This window comes from Xylocopa sonorina, chromosome 13 (assembly GCF_050948175.1).
Source record: "Xylocopa sonorina isolate GNS202 chromosome 13, iyXylSono1_principal, whole genome shotgun sequence".
In the NCBI taxonomy this organism is placed as follows: domain Eukaryota; kingdom Metazoa; phylum Arthropoda; class Insecta; order Hymenoptera; family Apidae; genus Xylocopa; species Xylocopa sonorina.
In genome coordinates, this window is record NC_135205.1 from 5,116,542 (window position 1) to 5,134,695 (window position 18,154).

The window sequence follows — 18,154 nt, forward strand, 5'->3', positions numbered from 1 at the left end:
AACACCTTATCGTGGAGTGTGGCAGTAAAGACATTTGCGTATTGTATCCCGATAAGAATCCGTACGCGATCGTAGAGCATGCAGTCCCATGAGATCGTGTTAGTCGACATGCATTAATATGCTAACGCATGTAAACGATACTTACCGGTGATAAAGGCATTTTCGCAGCGATCATGCATGTGCAATGGGCATAGAACGACTTCGTACTAACAGACCGTTCGATCATATATATTTCTTTTCTTTTTTATGATTTACATGTGTGCTATATACAAGTAAGAATGATCGTATTGTACAAGGTCGATATATTACTCGTGCGTGCGATCTATAAGAAAGAGTCAAAGAGGTTTATTTACAGTTTGCAACAGAGTTATCCTACTTGTCTCTCGCTACGATTTAAGTATCTCGATAGATTATGTGAAATTCGTCACTGTGTTAAGATTAACCGTGGTGGTAGTTAAGATAGTCATCGATTCATCTAATTAGTTACGCGAGGATTAATCGTAGGAGTAGAATACCTACACCGCTGAAAGTGTCATGCTCTTCAAGTAAAGTCACGTTATTTATAAATAGTATATTTAAAATAATTAAAATATACACTCTCGTTTGTACAATAAGCTTGTTCCCTATGCATAGTAATAATTTACAGAAAAAAAGGAAAGGAAATTTTATCTTGAACTGTTGGATTCGTTTTTGGACACCGTTCGAGGAACTTCAGGCTTGTAATATGGCACTAGATACCGTAACAAAGTATAAACTATCTAGAAAAGAACGCGAATCTCCACACGTTCTACACATTCGTCGTGAAAAATCGCTTATTCTCTCAATTGGATCGAGATCGGTTTCACCATATAGTCAGATCGCTCAAACTTCTCACGCCCAGCTTTTTAATCGGCTCCGAGCCCTTGTGCTTAGTTTTCCTCCCCTTCGAGCGAAGATCCCGCAACGATTCGAACGTTCTCTCCACGACTTCCGGCATTAATGGCGGCTCCAACTTCAAACTGTCGTTACTGTCCAACGAGCGATGCTTTTGCAATCTGGTCTTCTTTGCACCGTCGTCGAACACCTTTCTTCTGGACGTGTTCAAGAAATACGTCGACTCGTTGTCCGTGTTCGAGCGCGATTTCACCTTTCTCGACGCGTCTTTCAAGAACTTTTGCATGATCACGTTGTCTGGCGCGTGGACGTCCTCGTCTTGCCAGTCGTCGTCGGAGGTCGACCGATACGACGCTGAGACTATCGTCTTTGGCTTTCTTTTCGATCGTTTGCTATTAGAATTCTTGCGTGTAGCATTTTTATCGTTCTCTTCGTAATCGTCGTTTTGATAGTTGGTCCGTTCGATGGACAGTGAATCGAAATTGCCGTTCGATTCATTGTTCATTCCGTTCTTGTATGGCAAAACGGGATCACTCTGAGGCGATCTCACTCTTTTGGAATTTTTATAGCTCCTCATGGACGATCTCAGTGTGACTTTTCTATACATAGGAATTCCTCTCCCATCGATCTTTTTCCCCCTCTTAATACCTCCAAACGTCTGATACTTGAAGTTGGAGAAATCGAAGGGTACAGTATGTGCCTCCATTTGCAAGTTATCCTCGTCAGAATCTTCTACGTTCTCTATTAGGTTACACTTTATACCACCAAAAGTGTGGTACTTGTATCCATTGAAATTCCAATACTTTCTCCCGTGAGAGAATAAAATCTGCTCGTTTATCGCGCTATTTTGCCAGTCGTTGACCCATAATCTTTTCCAGGAATCCTGGTCCTCTCCCTTATTACCCTCCAGATCGTTCGTTTCGACGGAGTACATCCCTGAGTCGTTGTCTGGCTTCATATCATTACCTTGAGGCTTGTAAAGTGGATTATACGCCACCTTGCTCGAAGAATCGCTCAACGCGAACGAATCGTCGTTAGCTTCCTCCAGAGTATCGTTGTCAGATCGAAGAGATTCATCGTTGCGTCCATTGACACTAAAATGATCAATATCCCTTTCATCGGGCACTGTTTCGTATTCATTCGCCTCTTCTTCGTTCTCTCTCGCGTTTTCGAGACTTCTCGCTTCCCCTCGATGATTACTCTCTGAAGAGAATGGTTTCTCGTTGGGGAGTTCGATACTTTTGTAAAAACAATCGGCTGACTCGGCTGATTGATCGAGATCCATGCGTAGAAGTGGGTTGATGGCAAAGTGCGGACTGGAGTGTGGATCGCGATACGTCCGCCTAGAAAGACTGCCGCGCAGGGAAGCCTCCTCGAACTGTTCGAGCTGGAAACTCACCTGTTGATCCTGGTCGGCCATCCCCGTGGAGCTCGACCCTTGAGACAACGAGCTGCTCGGTCTGCTCGAGGTTGAAGCGGCTGATCTTCGCCCCTTCTCGCTGCCTGTCGCCTTCGAATCGTTGATGTAGTAATCCCTGCTGAACCTGCAATACCCACGCACGCACGCACATTAATTAGAGACAATTGCATTGTCGAGGTTAATTTGTTTTACACAGGTTTTATGGGACACTTGAGAATTTCATATATAACCCCTCCTCCACTCGATTATATTTTATGTAAATTATATATTCGCACACCCTTTTTTAGTAATTCATTGAGAAAACTTGATGTATATGAGATTGCTCGCCTCTATATATCGCATATTAATTCATTAAGAAAGCAAGATAAGCGTCGACGTTGACGTCTCGGATGGAAAAATGAAAAGTCTATTGTTTACTTGGATGTTACCTTCTAATATCAGGTTCGTGGGGCGTCAGCACGACATCCAAATCAGCTCCGTTGCTCTTTGGCAATTCGGAGTTAATTCTGTACAAAAGATCACTCATTATGCAACCTTGAGTTTGCAAGGGGGCTATATACAAATTATTGGGGCTATGTACACGAAAGGATATGCAGATTGTTTCACGAGACGACTCTTACCCAGGAATGTCTGACGATCTTCTCGAGTATTGCCTCTCCCACAGTCTTTTTTGGATGTTCTCCTGACTGTAGGGGTTGTTCTCGATCGGCGGAGCATTTTCCCATTTTCTGTGCTCGCGTTCCGCGATCGTTCCTAATTTTTATCACACAGATAGATGCTTGGTGATGCAATTTAGGGTTGATCGAAATTGGGATTTGTTAAGAGAAAATAGAAGTGTTTGCTCACCTGGTCTTGGAGGGGTGGAGAACCGAACGTCTTCTTCCGAGTTCTTTCTCCGCAAGGACGGATGCGATGCCGATTCAGCTTTGGCGGACGCCACAGCTTCTCGGCACTTGCTGCACAGTGGAATGTTGAAAGGTTTATCACGGTATCATCGGCAAGAAGAAAGTTCTTTACGCTGCTTGACAGACCGTCAGCGGTGACGCGTTACGAAACGAAGCTTGCTTCGATACTTGTATGCGAAACTATCGAGAAATCTCGAATCCTCTAGCTTTTATAGTACGTCAAAATATGTAACATTTCTTGCGATTTCCATGAAGAAAAATCTACGAATTTTCTTGGATAGACAAATTTCTTAGGAATTTTTATTTTAATTGAATTTTGCACTGCTCTTATTATACTTTATAATGTTTTCATAACGTAAAGTGCTTGATCGAAGATACCCAGTTTAGTGTTGCGGCTCGTATAACACGAATTAATGTAATGTGAAACGTACCATCGACGATATACGAAGTTCCGCTGCATATTACATTATAAGAAGAATACGATTAATCGAGCCATTACCTTCCCTCGTCCTCCATCGAGGACTCCTTCTCCAGCGTGGACTCGAAAGTTTCAGATTTCGTCAAGCTATCCAGGTGCCTCTGTGTCGCGATATCGTAGTGTTCCGTGTACTCGCTCTCTTGTTGGATATCTTCGGCTAATATCGAAAAAACGAAAGTGAAGTCGGTACTAATCTCGATCGTTAAAACCATTAGAAGACGCGTCCGCGTCGCTGGACATATTTACCATGAAAGTCGACTTTTTGCCGAGCAGTCCTCGCTTCCTCGTCCTCGAACACCTCCACAGTGTCGTCGTTGTCTTCCATCAGTTTCTTCTTGGCGCGTTCCAACGAGTTCAGCACGTTCTCCACTCTCAAGACGTTCGTTTCCTCGTCATTCGGATTCCCCAGGCTGATTTCCGGCACGGAACAGCACGTTGGCGTCGACGTCGGTGTCTTTGGCACATCCGGATCGTTCTCACGGGTCGAGCAAACCGTCGACGATCGCAAGTCAGTGAAACTCGATGAATTCTCCGCGACGAACTCGCTTCTATCCATTTTGAGTGGATCCTCGTTGCCAGTCGAATGTTCAGTTTTATTTTCTTTGGGCATTTCGTTCGTCATCTGACGCTCCATTTCTACCTTCTTCAAATCCTCCCTGATCGCTTTGATCGATTTCTGAACGGATCTCTCGTCCCCAATTTCGAATCTCTCGAAGTTCATTTCAACTCCTCTGTACTCGTCGTGTCCATTTTCTTTCAAACTTTGACTTCGCACACAGTCCACTGCAGTCTTCTCGTCCTTCATCTTCGTTTCACTTTGGCCTCTCACGAGTTTCCAGTTGGTCCTTTCGCCAGCCTTCGAACCAGGCGTGTCCACGTTTCTGGACGTGGTGTTCACGGAATTTTCTTCGTACAAAACATCGTCGGAGGGTTGACGGTAATGGTCCAAGCCATTTTCGAACTCTGACCCTTTTGGAGATCGAGGTACGACGTTGTTTATGGCTTCCTCCAGTTCTTTCTCAATTTCCTCGTCAGACTGCGCCGAGGAACACTCGGATAAGTCAGACGTGTCCTCCGCGTCCTTATCTCCGATCAGAGCCTTGAAGTCGGCGCTTGGATTCGGTACCAACATGGCGACGGGGTCAGCCTGCGTTTGAACCCTCTTCTTTTGGAACAACCAATTCTCCTCCCAAGATTCGACTGGGGAGACCATGTCTATGTGTATCTTTGTTATATCCAACTCGTCTTGGCTATCCTCTGATTCTTGCCAAACTGGATTCGACAAATCTTCGTTAATTAGATATCGCGTTAATGAAGCAATGAATGATTTACCAGCGAATTTAGAGGACTTCGATCTGGGACGTATCGTCATCGCAGAGGGTTTTGTGGGATTTGAAATTGTAACGAATAGAAATCTGAGATCGAGTTTAAATGCGATCACCGGTAGTGTCGGAGTACAACTGACTAGAATATATTGGACGGAATGTGTTAGTTGCGTAAATGATTCCCGGACATGGTCAGCATAAATGTTGCGTGCGCAAGTGTTATTCGAATTTTATTGCGAATTCGTGGACGGTGTACAATTTCCACGCGTATGGGAAACTTGACAGGACGACTGAAGTACTTGGTAATTTTTCAAAAACTTGTTTTTCAAGTGACACACTTTGCAACAGTGAATACGAGGTAGTTGATGGAACAGTGAAAGAATTAACGAACACTGCGTGCAATAATAATTATGTAGGTGCACTCTGCTGTTTTATTTTTCAGAATTTAGAATCTCTAAACGTAGAGGTAGTAAAAAAGAAAAGCAATAGCACTTACGATCGATGACGTCCATTCCAAGTTCAGGAAATGGCACTCGATGCGTGTTTCTAATGGCCAGTACATCGTTTTCCTTCGGTTCCTCGTCGGACGCGTAGGTTGTGGTCACTTCCTCTATCCGTTCCTCTATCTGGAACGAAACGAGGTCCACGTGTCGTTAATAAATTGTAGAAAATAGAATCGACGAGGTACTCCCTAACGTTTCTTCCATGTTTCGTTAGAATTGCCGCACGCATTTCAATGTGGAGCAACGGTTCCGCTTCCGTTGCTTATCATTGACGAGCAACCTGTTTATCGGACGATTACCTGGCAACCCACAAACCTATTCACGAAATTCCATCTAGCAGATGCAGGTTTTTCCAATTTTTCTTCAGAAGTTAAATAAAATACAGAAATTTAGTTTACTTCTCTGTTCTTTGCAAGAAATATTTGATTAAATATTCAATAAATCCAGAGCGCGAAGCGAAGGTTATAAAATTTAATTTTCAAGACCAAAATTTCTCGAATCAAGATTAGACATATTCTCAGCGACCTTGAAAGTTCGAGCTTCGAATTGGAGAACGATCATCGAGCTTGAACCATCTTCGATGTTACAAAGAGAACAATGATAGCCTCAAGATCTAGATGTTTGACCTGAGCCGATACAGACGCGTAGAACGAGTCAAGTATCCGTTTCCTCGGAACAGTTTTTGTTTCATTCAGAAGTTCTTGGATGTTTTGCAAAGGTTACGAGCGAGCGACGCTCGCCGTAGAAGGATTGCCTACCGTGAGAGATAATGGCTCCGGTTGGTTTCTAACGCGTCTCAGACAAGACGCGCTGCAGTCGCTGCTGCAATCGTCTTGGGACAACGGTTCCAGGCTGCTGCAGCCTTCCTCGACACCTTCGTCGAGGATTGCCTCGTTTTCGCCTAAAAATATACAAACAGGACGATTCTCTCTTATCCATTCGCGCTACTACCGCCTTCTTCTTCATCTCTAACTAATTTTCAACTATTTCTTAGCCCCTTTAACACAGTAACAGCGATTACGAGTCTGTATTCTGTCTGTAGAGTCAGAAAAGTTACAAGTTTAGGGCATTTAGAATTGCAAGGGTTAAATTTCCTCAAACTTGTGCATACATACTCAGTGAGCACTTGGTCGTGGACACAGGTTTCCCAGTGAGAACGTTGCTGTTGCCGTCCATCCGTTCCTTTTGGAATTTCTCGATGACCTAGAAAATCGCAGCGTTCGCTCATCGATTTAGCCTCTCGCTCGTACCACGAGCGAAATACCATAAATTCCATACGAACAGAGCCCAGGCCGCTCTCGAGGCGCGACGCCCTCGAGAGATCTGTGGCTCGAACGAATGAACATTTGTAACCTTGTTAAGTATCGCGGTCGCGAGCAGGTCCTCGTAGCTGTGCTCCGCGATGTTGCATCCCTCTTGGACCCTTCCGGTGCCACCGGAACCACCGAGACCAGGTAATTTCCTCGCCTCGTCCACGACGCGCTCGACGACCTCGCGTAGCGTCGTGTGCGCCATCGATGGCGTGTTCGCGTTCGGCTTGTCTGCAAATTGATCAATCTCAAATTATGCCTTCGCGTTACGCGTTAAAACCACTCGAGTGTCTGTCGATTTATTCACTTACAGATTCGAGGTGTCTACGTGTGCAGTGTTTAAGATAGCAATATGTACAATTATTAAGTCGTTACTGGTGTTCTGTGTTAAGGATCGAACTGCTTGCCAGCGTCTAAGTGTCTTAATTCGTATACTTCCAAGCTACCATCTTGTTAGCCTCGTTTAAATAACAGTAGTCACGACATTAATGAATTCTTACGATTCCAAAAGCTCCCTCCAATCGTTCCAACCCTTCTCTTCACCGATGAATAAACCATTACCCGTCTCGATCGAAGATATTACAGTCTATCCTGGAGCAACCATTTCTACGCGTCTGCTCGAGCGCACAAAGATCGACAAAAAAGAAACAACGACACTTTCCCAGAGTCCTCCATATAAACGCAGCGGACGATCTCTTCGAAATCCTCTCCTCTAATCAACCTCGATGTCCGGCAATCTCATTAGAAATCCGCGTTTGAAATCGATTCGCGGTGAAACCTTATCGAGGAGGAAATAAATCGCGCGAAAGGGTTAACGAGTATGGCGGGACAGGAAAAGTCGTGGACGAAGACTTTCATCGACGCGGTAGCCACGGCGCGTTGGTAATGGATCGAGCGAGCGAGCGTCTCGTCCCGTCGCGTGTATAAACGGCCGTGGCGAGGTAATTTCACCGGGCCTCCCGGCCTTGTCAGCGATTCCTCATTCTTCTTTTATAAACGTCCAACGCGCGCAGAGAACAGGAGAGAAATTCGACGGTGGCGGCGACCTGGTGAACTCTTTTCGCGGGAAACTCGAGGCCTCTCGACTGGTGCGCGCGTTCTCCGCCGCGTCCGCGCGATGGTTAGAGTTGGTCAAGCTAATGGCTCGTCCCGTCGCGTTAACAGATAGCAGCCGGAGATTGAAATTACTCGCAACTATGACACGCGGCTGGGTTCGTAGAAACTTGGCCCGGTCGTTTGCCTCGTTACCTCCAAGTCTCTCGAGTGTACCGCGTCTCGAGCGATTCATCGTCGCGTTAATTGCTCTGGTGTCGTTCAACGAGTGGTTTAAAGGTATGGCGTCGTTCGTCGTTTCGTTTCTCGGTTTCAGATTCTGGTCGCGTGCGTCCGCGTTTGGTGAACGTTCGAAATTGGCTGGGATGGTTGAGGAGAGACGAGGTGGTCGCGCACAGATTCCGTCGATCGATGGAACGGACTTTCTAGCTCTGATCTCTCGCTGTGCAGAAGGTGAAGGTCGCCTACATTTATTTCCTTGCTAGGCTGTCTCTGTTTACGTGGCCATCGCCGTGGCTGATTTATTGGTCGCAGCGCAGCCGCGATCATCGTTCGATTAACCCTTAATTACTTACGTCGAGTCGTGGTGATACAAAGTACGAATTTCACTTTATGTTCCACTATTGTTATTAAGCCTGGGACGTTTATCGAAGTCTTTGGGCTTCCGTAAACGTGAACGCATAATTACATAAATATGAATTTATGTAAGCCGTTCGACAAGATATTCTTATCAATTCTTAGACAACAGGACTTTGCTTTTGCCAAGTCATACTGCTTTGTTAGACCTTCTGAATATTTTTCTTCTGGATATCGTGCATGCACGTTTTTCAAGATTCGTATCGTTTCGTTTGTTAATTAAAACGATTACAAATCTACGCTTATTTAATACTCTTTATCAGTGTACTTATTATTCAAGAAACAGAAGATTGCATTTTCGATGTCGGTGCACGTACAATTCCACTCTGAAAGGCCAGCATCGCTCTAAACGCGTCTACGCGGGCAATTAAATGTTAATCGAGTCTGGGCATATGTTTCCTTCATTTTTTCCTTTTTACAATTCGAACGTCATCGTCGACGGATTCCACGAAAACTTGTATCCTCCGTCCGTCCTTCCCAGAGTTTTTTCTCCTTTTTTTTCTCGAACGTCCTTCGCGCATCTTTCTTTCTCCACTTTCAATCAATACCGTCCAGTGTATCTATAAAACTGACGCAAACCGTCGACGAGCGTAATGAAACGAGCGGAGAAACTTGTTGCCTCGCGAGCCACACAAGGATGATCGCAATCGATGGCCAACGCCGACTATTCATAGTTATTCCGCGATACGCAGGAGCATTGTCTCGTCTAGGGGCGTTTTGCTTTTTCTCTCGAACTTTCCAATGCGGCAAATGAACGGGTGCATTTCGAAAGGGGACGAGAGTCGAGTGTTCCGCTTCGTTTCTGACATTCGTACGACAGAATCGTGTCCTGCGAACGCGTTTACTCGCGATTCGCCAAATACACGGTCGATCTAACGAAATTATAGAGATTATCGAGGCGCAGGAGTTAATCGCGGCGCAGAAAGGTTTCCTTCCGCGAGGAATCGATGTAGAACGTGCGCATTGATCGAGGAAAATCGTGTCTCACCGACGTTTAATTCAATATTTCATTTCGTGGAACGCCCACGGTTACGAGCGTTCGATTCGTTGGACTTTGACGTCGATGATTTCGTATTATCGCGTTTTATCGGATTTCGACGACACGTGAGCGGCTCGATGATTGTTTGGAGGTGGACAGGTTTCGTGGGTGTTCTCTTGAGGAATGAAAAATACAGAAATTTCCGACTCCGTGTCCTTGGGTCTGATAAGCTGGCTTCTTAACTGATAAGATAGAAAATACGAGTTGGCTGCTGCGTTTCACTTGCAGGTAAACAGCAATTAGAATATTCGCGGTTTGTAATGGAGACTGAAGAATTCGAGAGACGCGTGGAACTTGTTTCTCCAATCCCCTAGAGATTTCATTAATCGTCTATTAAAATTACATAAATCGAAAGTTTTATTTTCGCCACATTTTAAATAATATTTATCTTCTGAACTATCTATAAATAGTTGTAGCTGAAACGACATTAATCGTCGTAAAAATGTGAAATCTCAATCACGCCGACCTTGCGAGCCAATCGAAGCGCAGGGTTATTCGAACTCTTAATCAGTGCCGATAAAAACGTCAAGAAATGGAGAAATGTCACGAAAACAGAAGTATTCGTACAAAAATTGAAGTATCGTACGATTCGCGATAACCTCGTGGTCCCAATGAGAAGACAAGTTTTCTGTTAGCGGAACCTCAGCCGCGTCGATACTTTCGGTGTCGATCGCAATCGAACGACCCAATCGATACCGCCTCGATTGTTAAGCGTGAGATATTGCCTGGATCTTTTTTTTTTTCCTCGCGAACTGTAACGTCTACATTCACAATTAGAAGCGTAACGATATCGCCGCAGCGTCGAGACTTAGTTTAAAGGAATGGAAACAATGGCAGCGGAGCTAGTCACCCGGAAGAACGTTTCGTTTTGAAACGTGGTAGCGGATCGGCATTGTATAGAATTTATTTCGAACGGGAGAAAAAGTATCGAGACAATGGGAATATTATATGGAACGAGTCATCTAGAAAGGTGTTCCACCTCGCGATCCATCGTAGACTAGTTTATCTACATGGAATTTCGCGAGAGATGCGGTGAAAGAGTTAAGGCAGTGGGAACGGAACGAGTCACGCGGAGAGATACCTCGTTCGCGAAATTATCGTTGATGATAATTATTCTCCTCCGTTTATTCCGTTGCGAAACACTTGCGAAATGTTATTACAGAACGTCCTGGTGAAATGGTAAAAATAGACGTAACGGGCAAGATCCTCTCGCGACGGTTCGCTACACGCGATCGAGGAAACGTGCCAGGGACGCTCGAGCTGCTTGCTGGTGACAATTTTACAATAATCGTGGCGAATCTATGTCGATCACGGTGATTTCACGAGCGCAAACAGAGTCGAGATTTCGTAACCACTCTACTTTGTAAATTGTTCACTCCAGAAACGAACATACCTATTACGAAGGAGTAATTTTCAAGTACCAACGAGTACATTTTTCATTAAATTTGTATACGTTGCTTTCGATAAATAAATTCTAGAAATTAGAAGCAAAGTTGAAGAATATTAGGTATGTTCTTTAATTTCGACTATTGATTTCGATTGAACGTGGAGCCTCGATTATCCGTAACGATCTCGCCATACTACGCTGCGTTCGAGTAACTTCGCGTGAGAAGACAAGAGATTGAATGAAATTTCAGCAACGTTCGGATAATCGATGCTCTACTATACTTTCTTTCGCTCGTATCGTCGGATATCCTGTTCAGTGTGATATTAAAAATTAGTAACGGTTGACGATATTTACCATCTCGCGTGGTGAACAGCACGTAGACTAAGTAAGCGACGATCAAGCCGCCGATCAGCGTCAGCATCTCCGCGATGTATTCCAGCAACATTTATCACGCGTTTCACATCGTATCACCCCGTGCGATAAGCTAGCGAACGTATTATTCACACTATCGTGGTAATTCCGGGTGGTCACTTTAAATTGTAGCGTTTACATGCTCAGTACGATACGACTCCACCGTTTCTCATCCAATATTCCCAGTTACTTGATGCAAACGAGCGAATTCGTTCACTTTACGGAACGATCGCAATCTGCAACAACGCATTCGTGTACAAAACTCGTTCGTATTCTTCCTATTCTTTATTCTTATCGAGCAATCAATTACTGGTTCACTTTTCGATAAACTCAGCAGAATCTAGATACATTTCTTATCTTTAACATGTCATTTCTATTCGCGACACACTTGGGTGCACACAGAGAGAGAGAGAGAGAGAGAGAAGGGAGATATTTACGCTATGATTTCTATTTTTAAGAAAGTGATCAGAATTTACAAGAATTCGGACAACTCATTTAAATTCCTTACAATTGTACTCGTCTAAGTAAACTTTGTTTTATACTGTTAAATAGTTGGTTCGTTTCAGCACGCAGGTTCTTCCACTGTTTATACGTCAGACAGTTAGTCACACAGATAGAAGGCTACATATCGTCACAGTCTCTGTTTGAGACAATGATCACGATTTAAAAAAAAAACTGAAAGAATTCTTTGAAATTTCTCTCACTTCACTTATCTCGACCAGTAACGAGAATTTCTGTTTGCCTCGTTTTAACGTCGATTCGTTTCATCGTACGGTTTCTGCGTATATATTTGTACACGAGACACTTAGGTACACAGAGGCAACGATTCGAGCGGTTTCCGTCGCATTATCCGAAGATACTTCCTGGCGGCTGTAGCTTTCTCGTTTTCTCATGATCGACTAACACCGGAAGCCCTCGCGGATCGCGCGTTGCGGTTTAACCGTTGGCCAATTTCTGATTATTACGGAAAAAATTGCCCCTCGTCGCGGTGATTTCGGCTCGCGAACAATCTCTTCCACCTTCAGTGAATCGTTCCGCTTTACTCTCTTCCCTGACGATAATCGCACTTTCGATCCCTCGAATCGATCATACGATACTTGAACAGCTCGAAGTAATACATCTCCTCTTTTTTTTTTTCTTCCTCTCTTTTTCTCGCTGACATCGAACATGCGATTTCGCATAATTGCAAGCGTTACGCAATCGTGCATACATTATCATGTATAAATATTAGAAAAGCTCGAGTTTGAAAGACTGATTACTGTTTAACGACAGTGGTTACTGTTTCAGGATTCCATGAGTTGTTAGAGTTCAGTTGTGCTTCGGAAAACTTATCGATGATTTCTTCTAATTAAGTGCAATTAAGTGCGCCCGCTTACGGCTGCAGATATCACGGTTTTCAAGAACCTTCCTTATCTGAGCCGCGGAGCTTAGAAATTAAAGAACGTTTCCAATAATAAGACGGTTGCACAACGCCTCTCAAATATAGAATACTGGTTTTATTATTTATTTTGTTAATGGCGAAATTTGTCGTGTAACGTCGTAAAATATATATTTGCAGCAGAACAGCGTGTATCACGTGATTCGAACACGCTTGCAGAATCGTCGAGAAAAACGTCAATGAGAACGGCCTTTAATCTCTCATTTGAATAGTCGCCTGACAACGATCCTCTGAACTTTGAAATTTCACGCTCGAGACGGTAATCTTTTTTACCCAGCTATTGCCAACGGGTTATCTTCGCTATCATTACGATTGTCGTCACTGATAATTATTCCTGCCTTTTTTCCTCCCCGCGCCGTGTTCGCGATCGTCGAGTTAGCGTTGCACAACCAATTGGAGAACACTTCAAAGCGCTTAGACCGGAATATTATGCTTACACCTATGTAGCGTTTAATCTGACTGAATTTATGAACTCGTCTTCGAAAAAAACCGGGCAAAAAGAAGCCAGCCATGGATCGTTAACGATTCCGTTCGCGATTTTACATTGCATTCGCGAGTCACCTTCTTTTTAAGTCGTGTTTAACTCGCGTCGAGCAGCTTTTAGTATCCGCAATCGCTGTAATTACCTGCCACGAGTGTTGCATAATCATCGTTTCGATATTCCTGCTCTAATTTGAATCCACTCGGAACCAGACCTCCGCGTTTTCTAATTTCTTTGGCTGCCGCGATTACTAAAAGTCTATTTATCTTTTAATCGTAGTCGACACGACGGAAAAAGACACAGCACGCGAGATCGTTAAGGAAAATACAAATAGCTCGAGTCGACAGCCACATGGCTGCGCTGTCGTCCCTCCCTTCCTCCCACCTTATCGATCTCAATTATCACTTTTCTAACGCGTCGCGAATTCCCAGCGAAACAGGTGCAAGTCTCGCGTCAACGCGGAGGGAACGCGATGTTTACATCGATCGGATCGATCGAAAGCACCAGCCGTCGAACAGAGCCGATTAAAAGCCGCCTTGAGAATGCAGCGAGGCTGGCAGATATCGATCCACCGTATCGCTGGACGGCTTCTTCCCTCTGTTCACCCTTCGACTCCCATCTTACCTCTCAAGGGCGCAATTAGCCGGCAATTAGGTGACCTCTCCCGCGATCGCGACTATATCCACTCCGCGTACAACCGGAACGAACCTTCCCGCGTGCAACTCGCTACATTCTCGATCGTATCTTCCCTACTGAAATCTGCTAATTTGTTCGAAAACTTTTTTTCTCTCACGCACAAACTCTCCCTCTCTATGCGCACCTAGGTTTGAGGTACAGAACGCAATAATTACACCGCTCGTGGTTCTCGTTTCGATGTTTTCACTTTCTACAGTCCGCGAGCTCACTTTCAATCACTGCACCTTGGGGGATGGAATCGTTATAGGGGTGCGCGCGGTTGATGGGCCACGTGGCGATGGTCCTCGCGCGAGATCATGCCAGGAGTTCGCTCGATCGATGCTCGAACCGGGAAACGAGCGTCGCGAGAAGAGGACGCGACGCGGAAACGCGGAATCGGCGAAATCGGCGGAATCGCTGCGCCACCGTTACTCTGTGTAATCGCAGGCCTGCGCTGCTCGCGACTGAGCCTACGCCAAAGCGGCCTGATACCACCGCGAGCTCTACGTACCCCACATACGCCGCTCTGTACGGCTTCCTTTTAGTGGGGGATACTTTTGCAAGGGAACCTACATTTTCTAAAATCGACAGACGACTTCGAGACCGGCGTGGCGACGCACGAGAGAACCGTCACGTTCCCTCGACGGATTCTAACGTGCTACACGAGATTGCTTTTTTCTTTTTCCTGGTTTCTCGCGGTTTTTCCTCCTTTTGTTTTGCCTCTTTTTTTCCTTTACACGAGGCATATTCAAATGTGTGTAAATATTGTAAGGTTCTATGCATATGTGAAACACAGCACTGAAAATGAGCACGATGATGCACGCGTAATAAAATTGAGGAGTTAGCGTCTATTGATTAGATTTGGTTAGATAGATATATTCGAATGTTTTGTAATCTTTTAGTGGCAATAATTGAATTGTTACTGGAGTATGTTCTATCATGAAATGTAATATTGTATTAGAGTTAAGTACGTGAGTCATTGATGTTTTTTCTTGTTGGAGTCAGGGTATCATTAGTTGAATTAATTACGGAAGTGTTCGTATCTGTTCAGAAGGATCTCTTCTGTTTAATCCATAGCTTGGAAACTTGGAGATGAAGAACGTAAGATTTGTTCATTAGGATTGCCAATTTTATTGTTGCATGTAAGCTGTTAGAAATCAGCGTTATTGCGTTCTGAGGTTTTCTAATAAGGACGCAGGTATCGCAGAGCGAAACCTTTGCCTGCGATTGTTTAGTGTAATTAAGTAGAATTAATTGTGCAGATACTGTCGAGTTTCGTGTTTTCTATAAAAAGTTTGTGAAAATTACTTTCTCTTATCATCGATCATCGAGGTACTCGCTACACAGTGTTCAGCTGGTTGCAGCATTACAGAAAGCACCGACGCTATCGATTAATTCACGTTGTTCGTCGAAGCTGTCTCAGCTTGCGACGAATTAAATGTTGACGTTACACTTCGAAACGATAATCGAATCGAAGCTTTCTGTAGGAGTGAATGGAACTTTTGCTAATCTAATAAAGGAATTAAGAACGGCGAGATGGAGCTTCGCTGCTGAACTAGTTTGTAATAAACGAAGAAACGAATTATTGCATTGTGTGCAAACGCGTCGACGCAATTATGCGTGGCAAATGTTGCTGGATGGAATTTACGACCCGTAATTTCCACGCGCAGCTTCGTGACTATAAACGCAACTCGTAATCAGTAACAGCCAATAAAGCATGGAGGCACTAGCTGACGCTAAAACGGAGACGAAATATTTATCACGAGAATGTTGGTAACTTTTATCGTGACGTTTTCAAGCTGTCGCCATTTTACTGTTATCGTACGAATAAAAAGGTCGAAGATTATAGATATCGCGTAATTATTTCGGGATGCCTCGATGGAACACGTTTCCAATCTGAAGCCTCTGAGATTACCTGTAATCTCCAGCTTAAATTGAGAACGAAGAATCGCTGTTTTGAAATTATTAAGTAGATCCAAACAAGTTTTCCTTTAAACAAACACGAACGCACGATAGACGTGCAATTAAACTCGATGACTGTCGACGCATATTTAATCGTGGATTATTCTAGCCGTAGAAACAAAAAAAGTGATCTTTTCCGGAATAACGATAATGTAAACTCTTCTTTGGCTCTCGACTGACTCATTTCCTTACGCAATCGACAAACAAGCCATCCTGTTTGAGATTATTGTCCTGAAATCGTTGTATCCCCCATTGTTCTGCGTTGAAGATCGTCCTTCGATCGAGGAATTACCAACGATTCAGTTCGTGGAGAACGATTTATGCAGAAACTGTCTGAGCTGAGTATCGATTATTAAAAGAATACAAAGATAAACTCGATCAATTTCCAAGGCTAATTAACACCAAACGAAGCAGTCTTTACAAACGAAAATTACAATCTATTACGATAAACATATATCGAAATAGATAACGATAAATGGCTGATCTCTCGAGCAACCTGATAAGTAAATCTGATGATCTGTGCGCTTCGAGGTGTAGGATGAACGTGTCGACGAATGGTATTTCAGAAAATTTATAATTCCACGCATATTCCACATACCTAATCTCATGGTTGTTTCTCTTTTTCTCACTGATACGCACACGTGCTCGCACAAATGTTAAGAATAATGTCTGATGGACAGGAACTCCGGCGTGAAAACGTTTCGTACGAGCCATTCGGAGTACTGTTCCCAAAACGTCCATGGTAACAGTATGCAAATGAGTGCACGCGTTGTCAATGTGGCTTTTACATGCATGTTCGTGGCAACAATTGCTTTTCCATGCAAATATGTATCTTCCGCATGCGACCTTTTGTTACATTTGTACCTTGGACAATTTATTCGAACGGTTTCTCGATACGCGTGTCACATTCAGGTCATCGCGACGTGAATCGAAAGAGAGGAGTCGGTTTATCGTCCGGTCGAAGAAAGAATACGCGTCGTAATCCTCCTGAGCCTAGCTTCATCTCGTCGCGGCAGCAATTTGTCGCGATCGTTCAAAAGGCTACCAGATTTTCGTTCTTATTTTTGGCCCGTCGCTGAGCCGTGACTTTCTTCTGGAATTTCAGTCCCTGTCGCTCGAGGTTCGTCGAGTTACAAGTCGTTCCACTCGTGAACTCTTTTCGCGGCGGGTCAAACTCGAAGACGATCGCATTCATCTCGACGAAATCGCGATTTCGATAACACGTGAATCGATTCTCACTGTATTATGTTATCATTCTTATTTCTGGCTTTCGTCACGCGTTTCTCATTCTTCTAACAATTATGCACCAAGTTCTACATTTCAATTTCAATTCAGAGCTTCAATGGCTAATCGTTCTCGTTAATTACGATTCTCTGAGTTATAAATTATGATGGATACATCGCGAGGCACGTTTGCTATCTATTCCTTGCGCATAAATTGCGTCCTATTTGTACGCTAATGACGGAACTTCGTGAACCTGTTTATTAATCAATCTCGCCACGACAGTTTCCTGAATGGTCATCACCTTTGCAAAAGTAGTTGAAAAAAAGCTAGTTACCTCCACAGTTTCGCGAGGAAACTGTAGAATCGAGCCATTTGGAACTACGATGGTATCTGTAAGGAGACCATGGACTCGTGGGAAGGTAAAAACGCTATGATTCGTCGACCAGTGACTGCTAACGACGACGATTTCTGTGCCGCTTATGTAACTCGCGAAGCTAGGTCATTCGACGCTGGTCAGTTCCTAATCGAATAGGCGCGATTCAGAGAAAAATGAATTACATTACGACCTTTTTATCGCCATCATTTGAGACCAACATTCGTGTCATCCTGGAGCATTTAGTAGCTCGTTGTTTTAACGTCGTGACTGAAGAACTCTATTTTGTTATCTGCGATAAAGTGTTAAGTTGTGGAGATTGAAGCTGCGAATAAATAAAGTTCGATTGTTGAACGCATTGCGATGAGGATATAACTGTGAGAATCGTTTGGAGCGTGTTAGTTTAGAGTTTACAGCGTGGTCAAGAATTCCTAAGAAAGTGAGCCTGCGAGTATGCTATTTGCTTGGCAAGGTTCGAGGCGCCTGAGGCAGACGACCCGTTCTACATCGCTGTATCATCTGCTTTAAACAGTCAGTGTGCATTTATACATGTACTTTGGACGTATGTGGTATGGTTTTGCCTAGAAAAGTATCTGTCCAGCCTTCGTTAAAGGGAAGTAGATACCGTGATAATGTACGTAATGCAGTATAATCGATTCTA

General features: G+C 44.0%; 2 protein-coding genes across 6 annotated transcripts in view; both read right to left on the reverse strand.

Moving 5' to 3' along the window:
• The window catches only part of LOC143430385 (uncharacterized), a 45,309-nt gene that overhangs the window by 2,515 nt on the left and 24,640 nt on the right, over positions 1 to 18,154 (reverse strand). The window contains exons 1-11 of one of the 5 annotated variants that reach the window (XM_076906635.1): positions 11,284 to 11,470; positions 6,858 to 7,045; positions 6,620 to 6,707; positions 6,263 to 6,405; positions 5,498 to 5,627; positions 3,923 to 4,948; positions 3,698 to 3,833; positions 3,140 to 3,249; positions 2,914 to 3,046; positions 2,722 to 2,799; positions 660 to 2,417 (exon numbers count right to left, since the gene is read on the reverse strand). In XM_076906635.1, coding sequence (XP_076762750.1) covers positions 842 to 2,417; positions 2,722 to 2,799; positions 2,914 to 3,046; positions 3,140 to 3,249; positions 3,698 to 3,833; positions 3,923 to 4,948; positions 5,498 to 5,627; positions 6,263 to 6,405; positions 6,620 to 6,707; positions 6,858 to 7,045; positions 11,284 to 11,374 — 3,699 coding nt within the window. In that variant the 5' untranslated portion in view covers positions 11,375 to 11,470 and the 3' untranslated portion in view covers positions 660 to 841. Of the gene's footprint in view, positions 1 to 415; positions 2,418 to 2,721; positions 2,800 to 2,913; positions 3,047 to 3,139; positions 3,250 to 3,697; positions 3,834 to 3,922; positions 4,949 to 5,497; positions 5,628 to 6,262; positions 6,406 to 6,619; positions 6,708 to 6,857; positions 7,046 to 11,283; positions 11,471 to 18,154 lie in introns of those variants that run through there. The other 4 variants (XM_076906632.1, XM_076906630.1, XM_076906634.1 and 1 more) reach the window with 4 other exon arrangements.
• Positions 1 to 18,154, reverse strand: part of Cah1 (carbonic anhydrase 1) — a 93,315-nt gene that overhangs the window by 218 nt on the left and 74,943 nt on the right. The window lies entirely within an intron of this gene.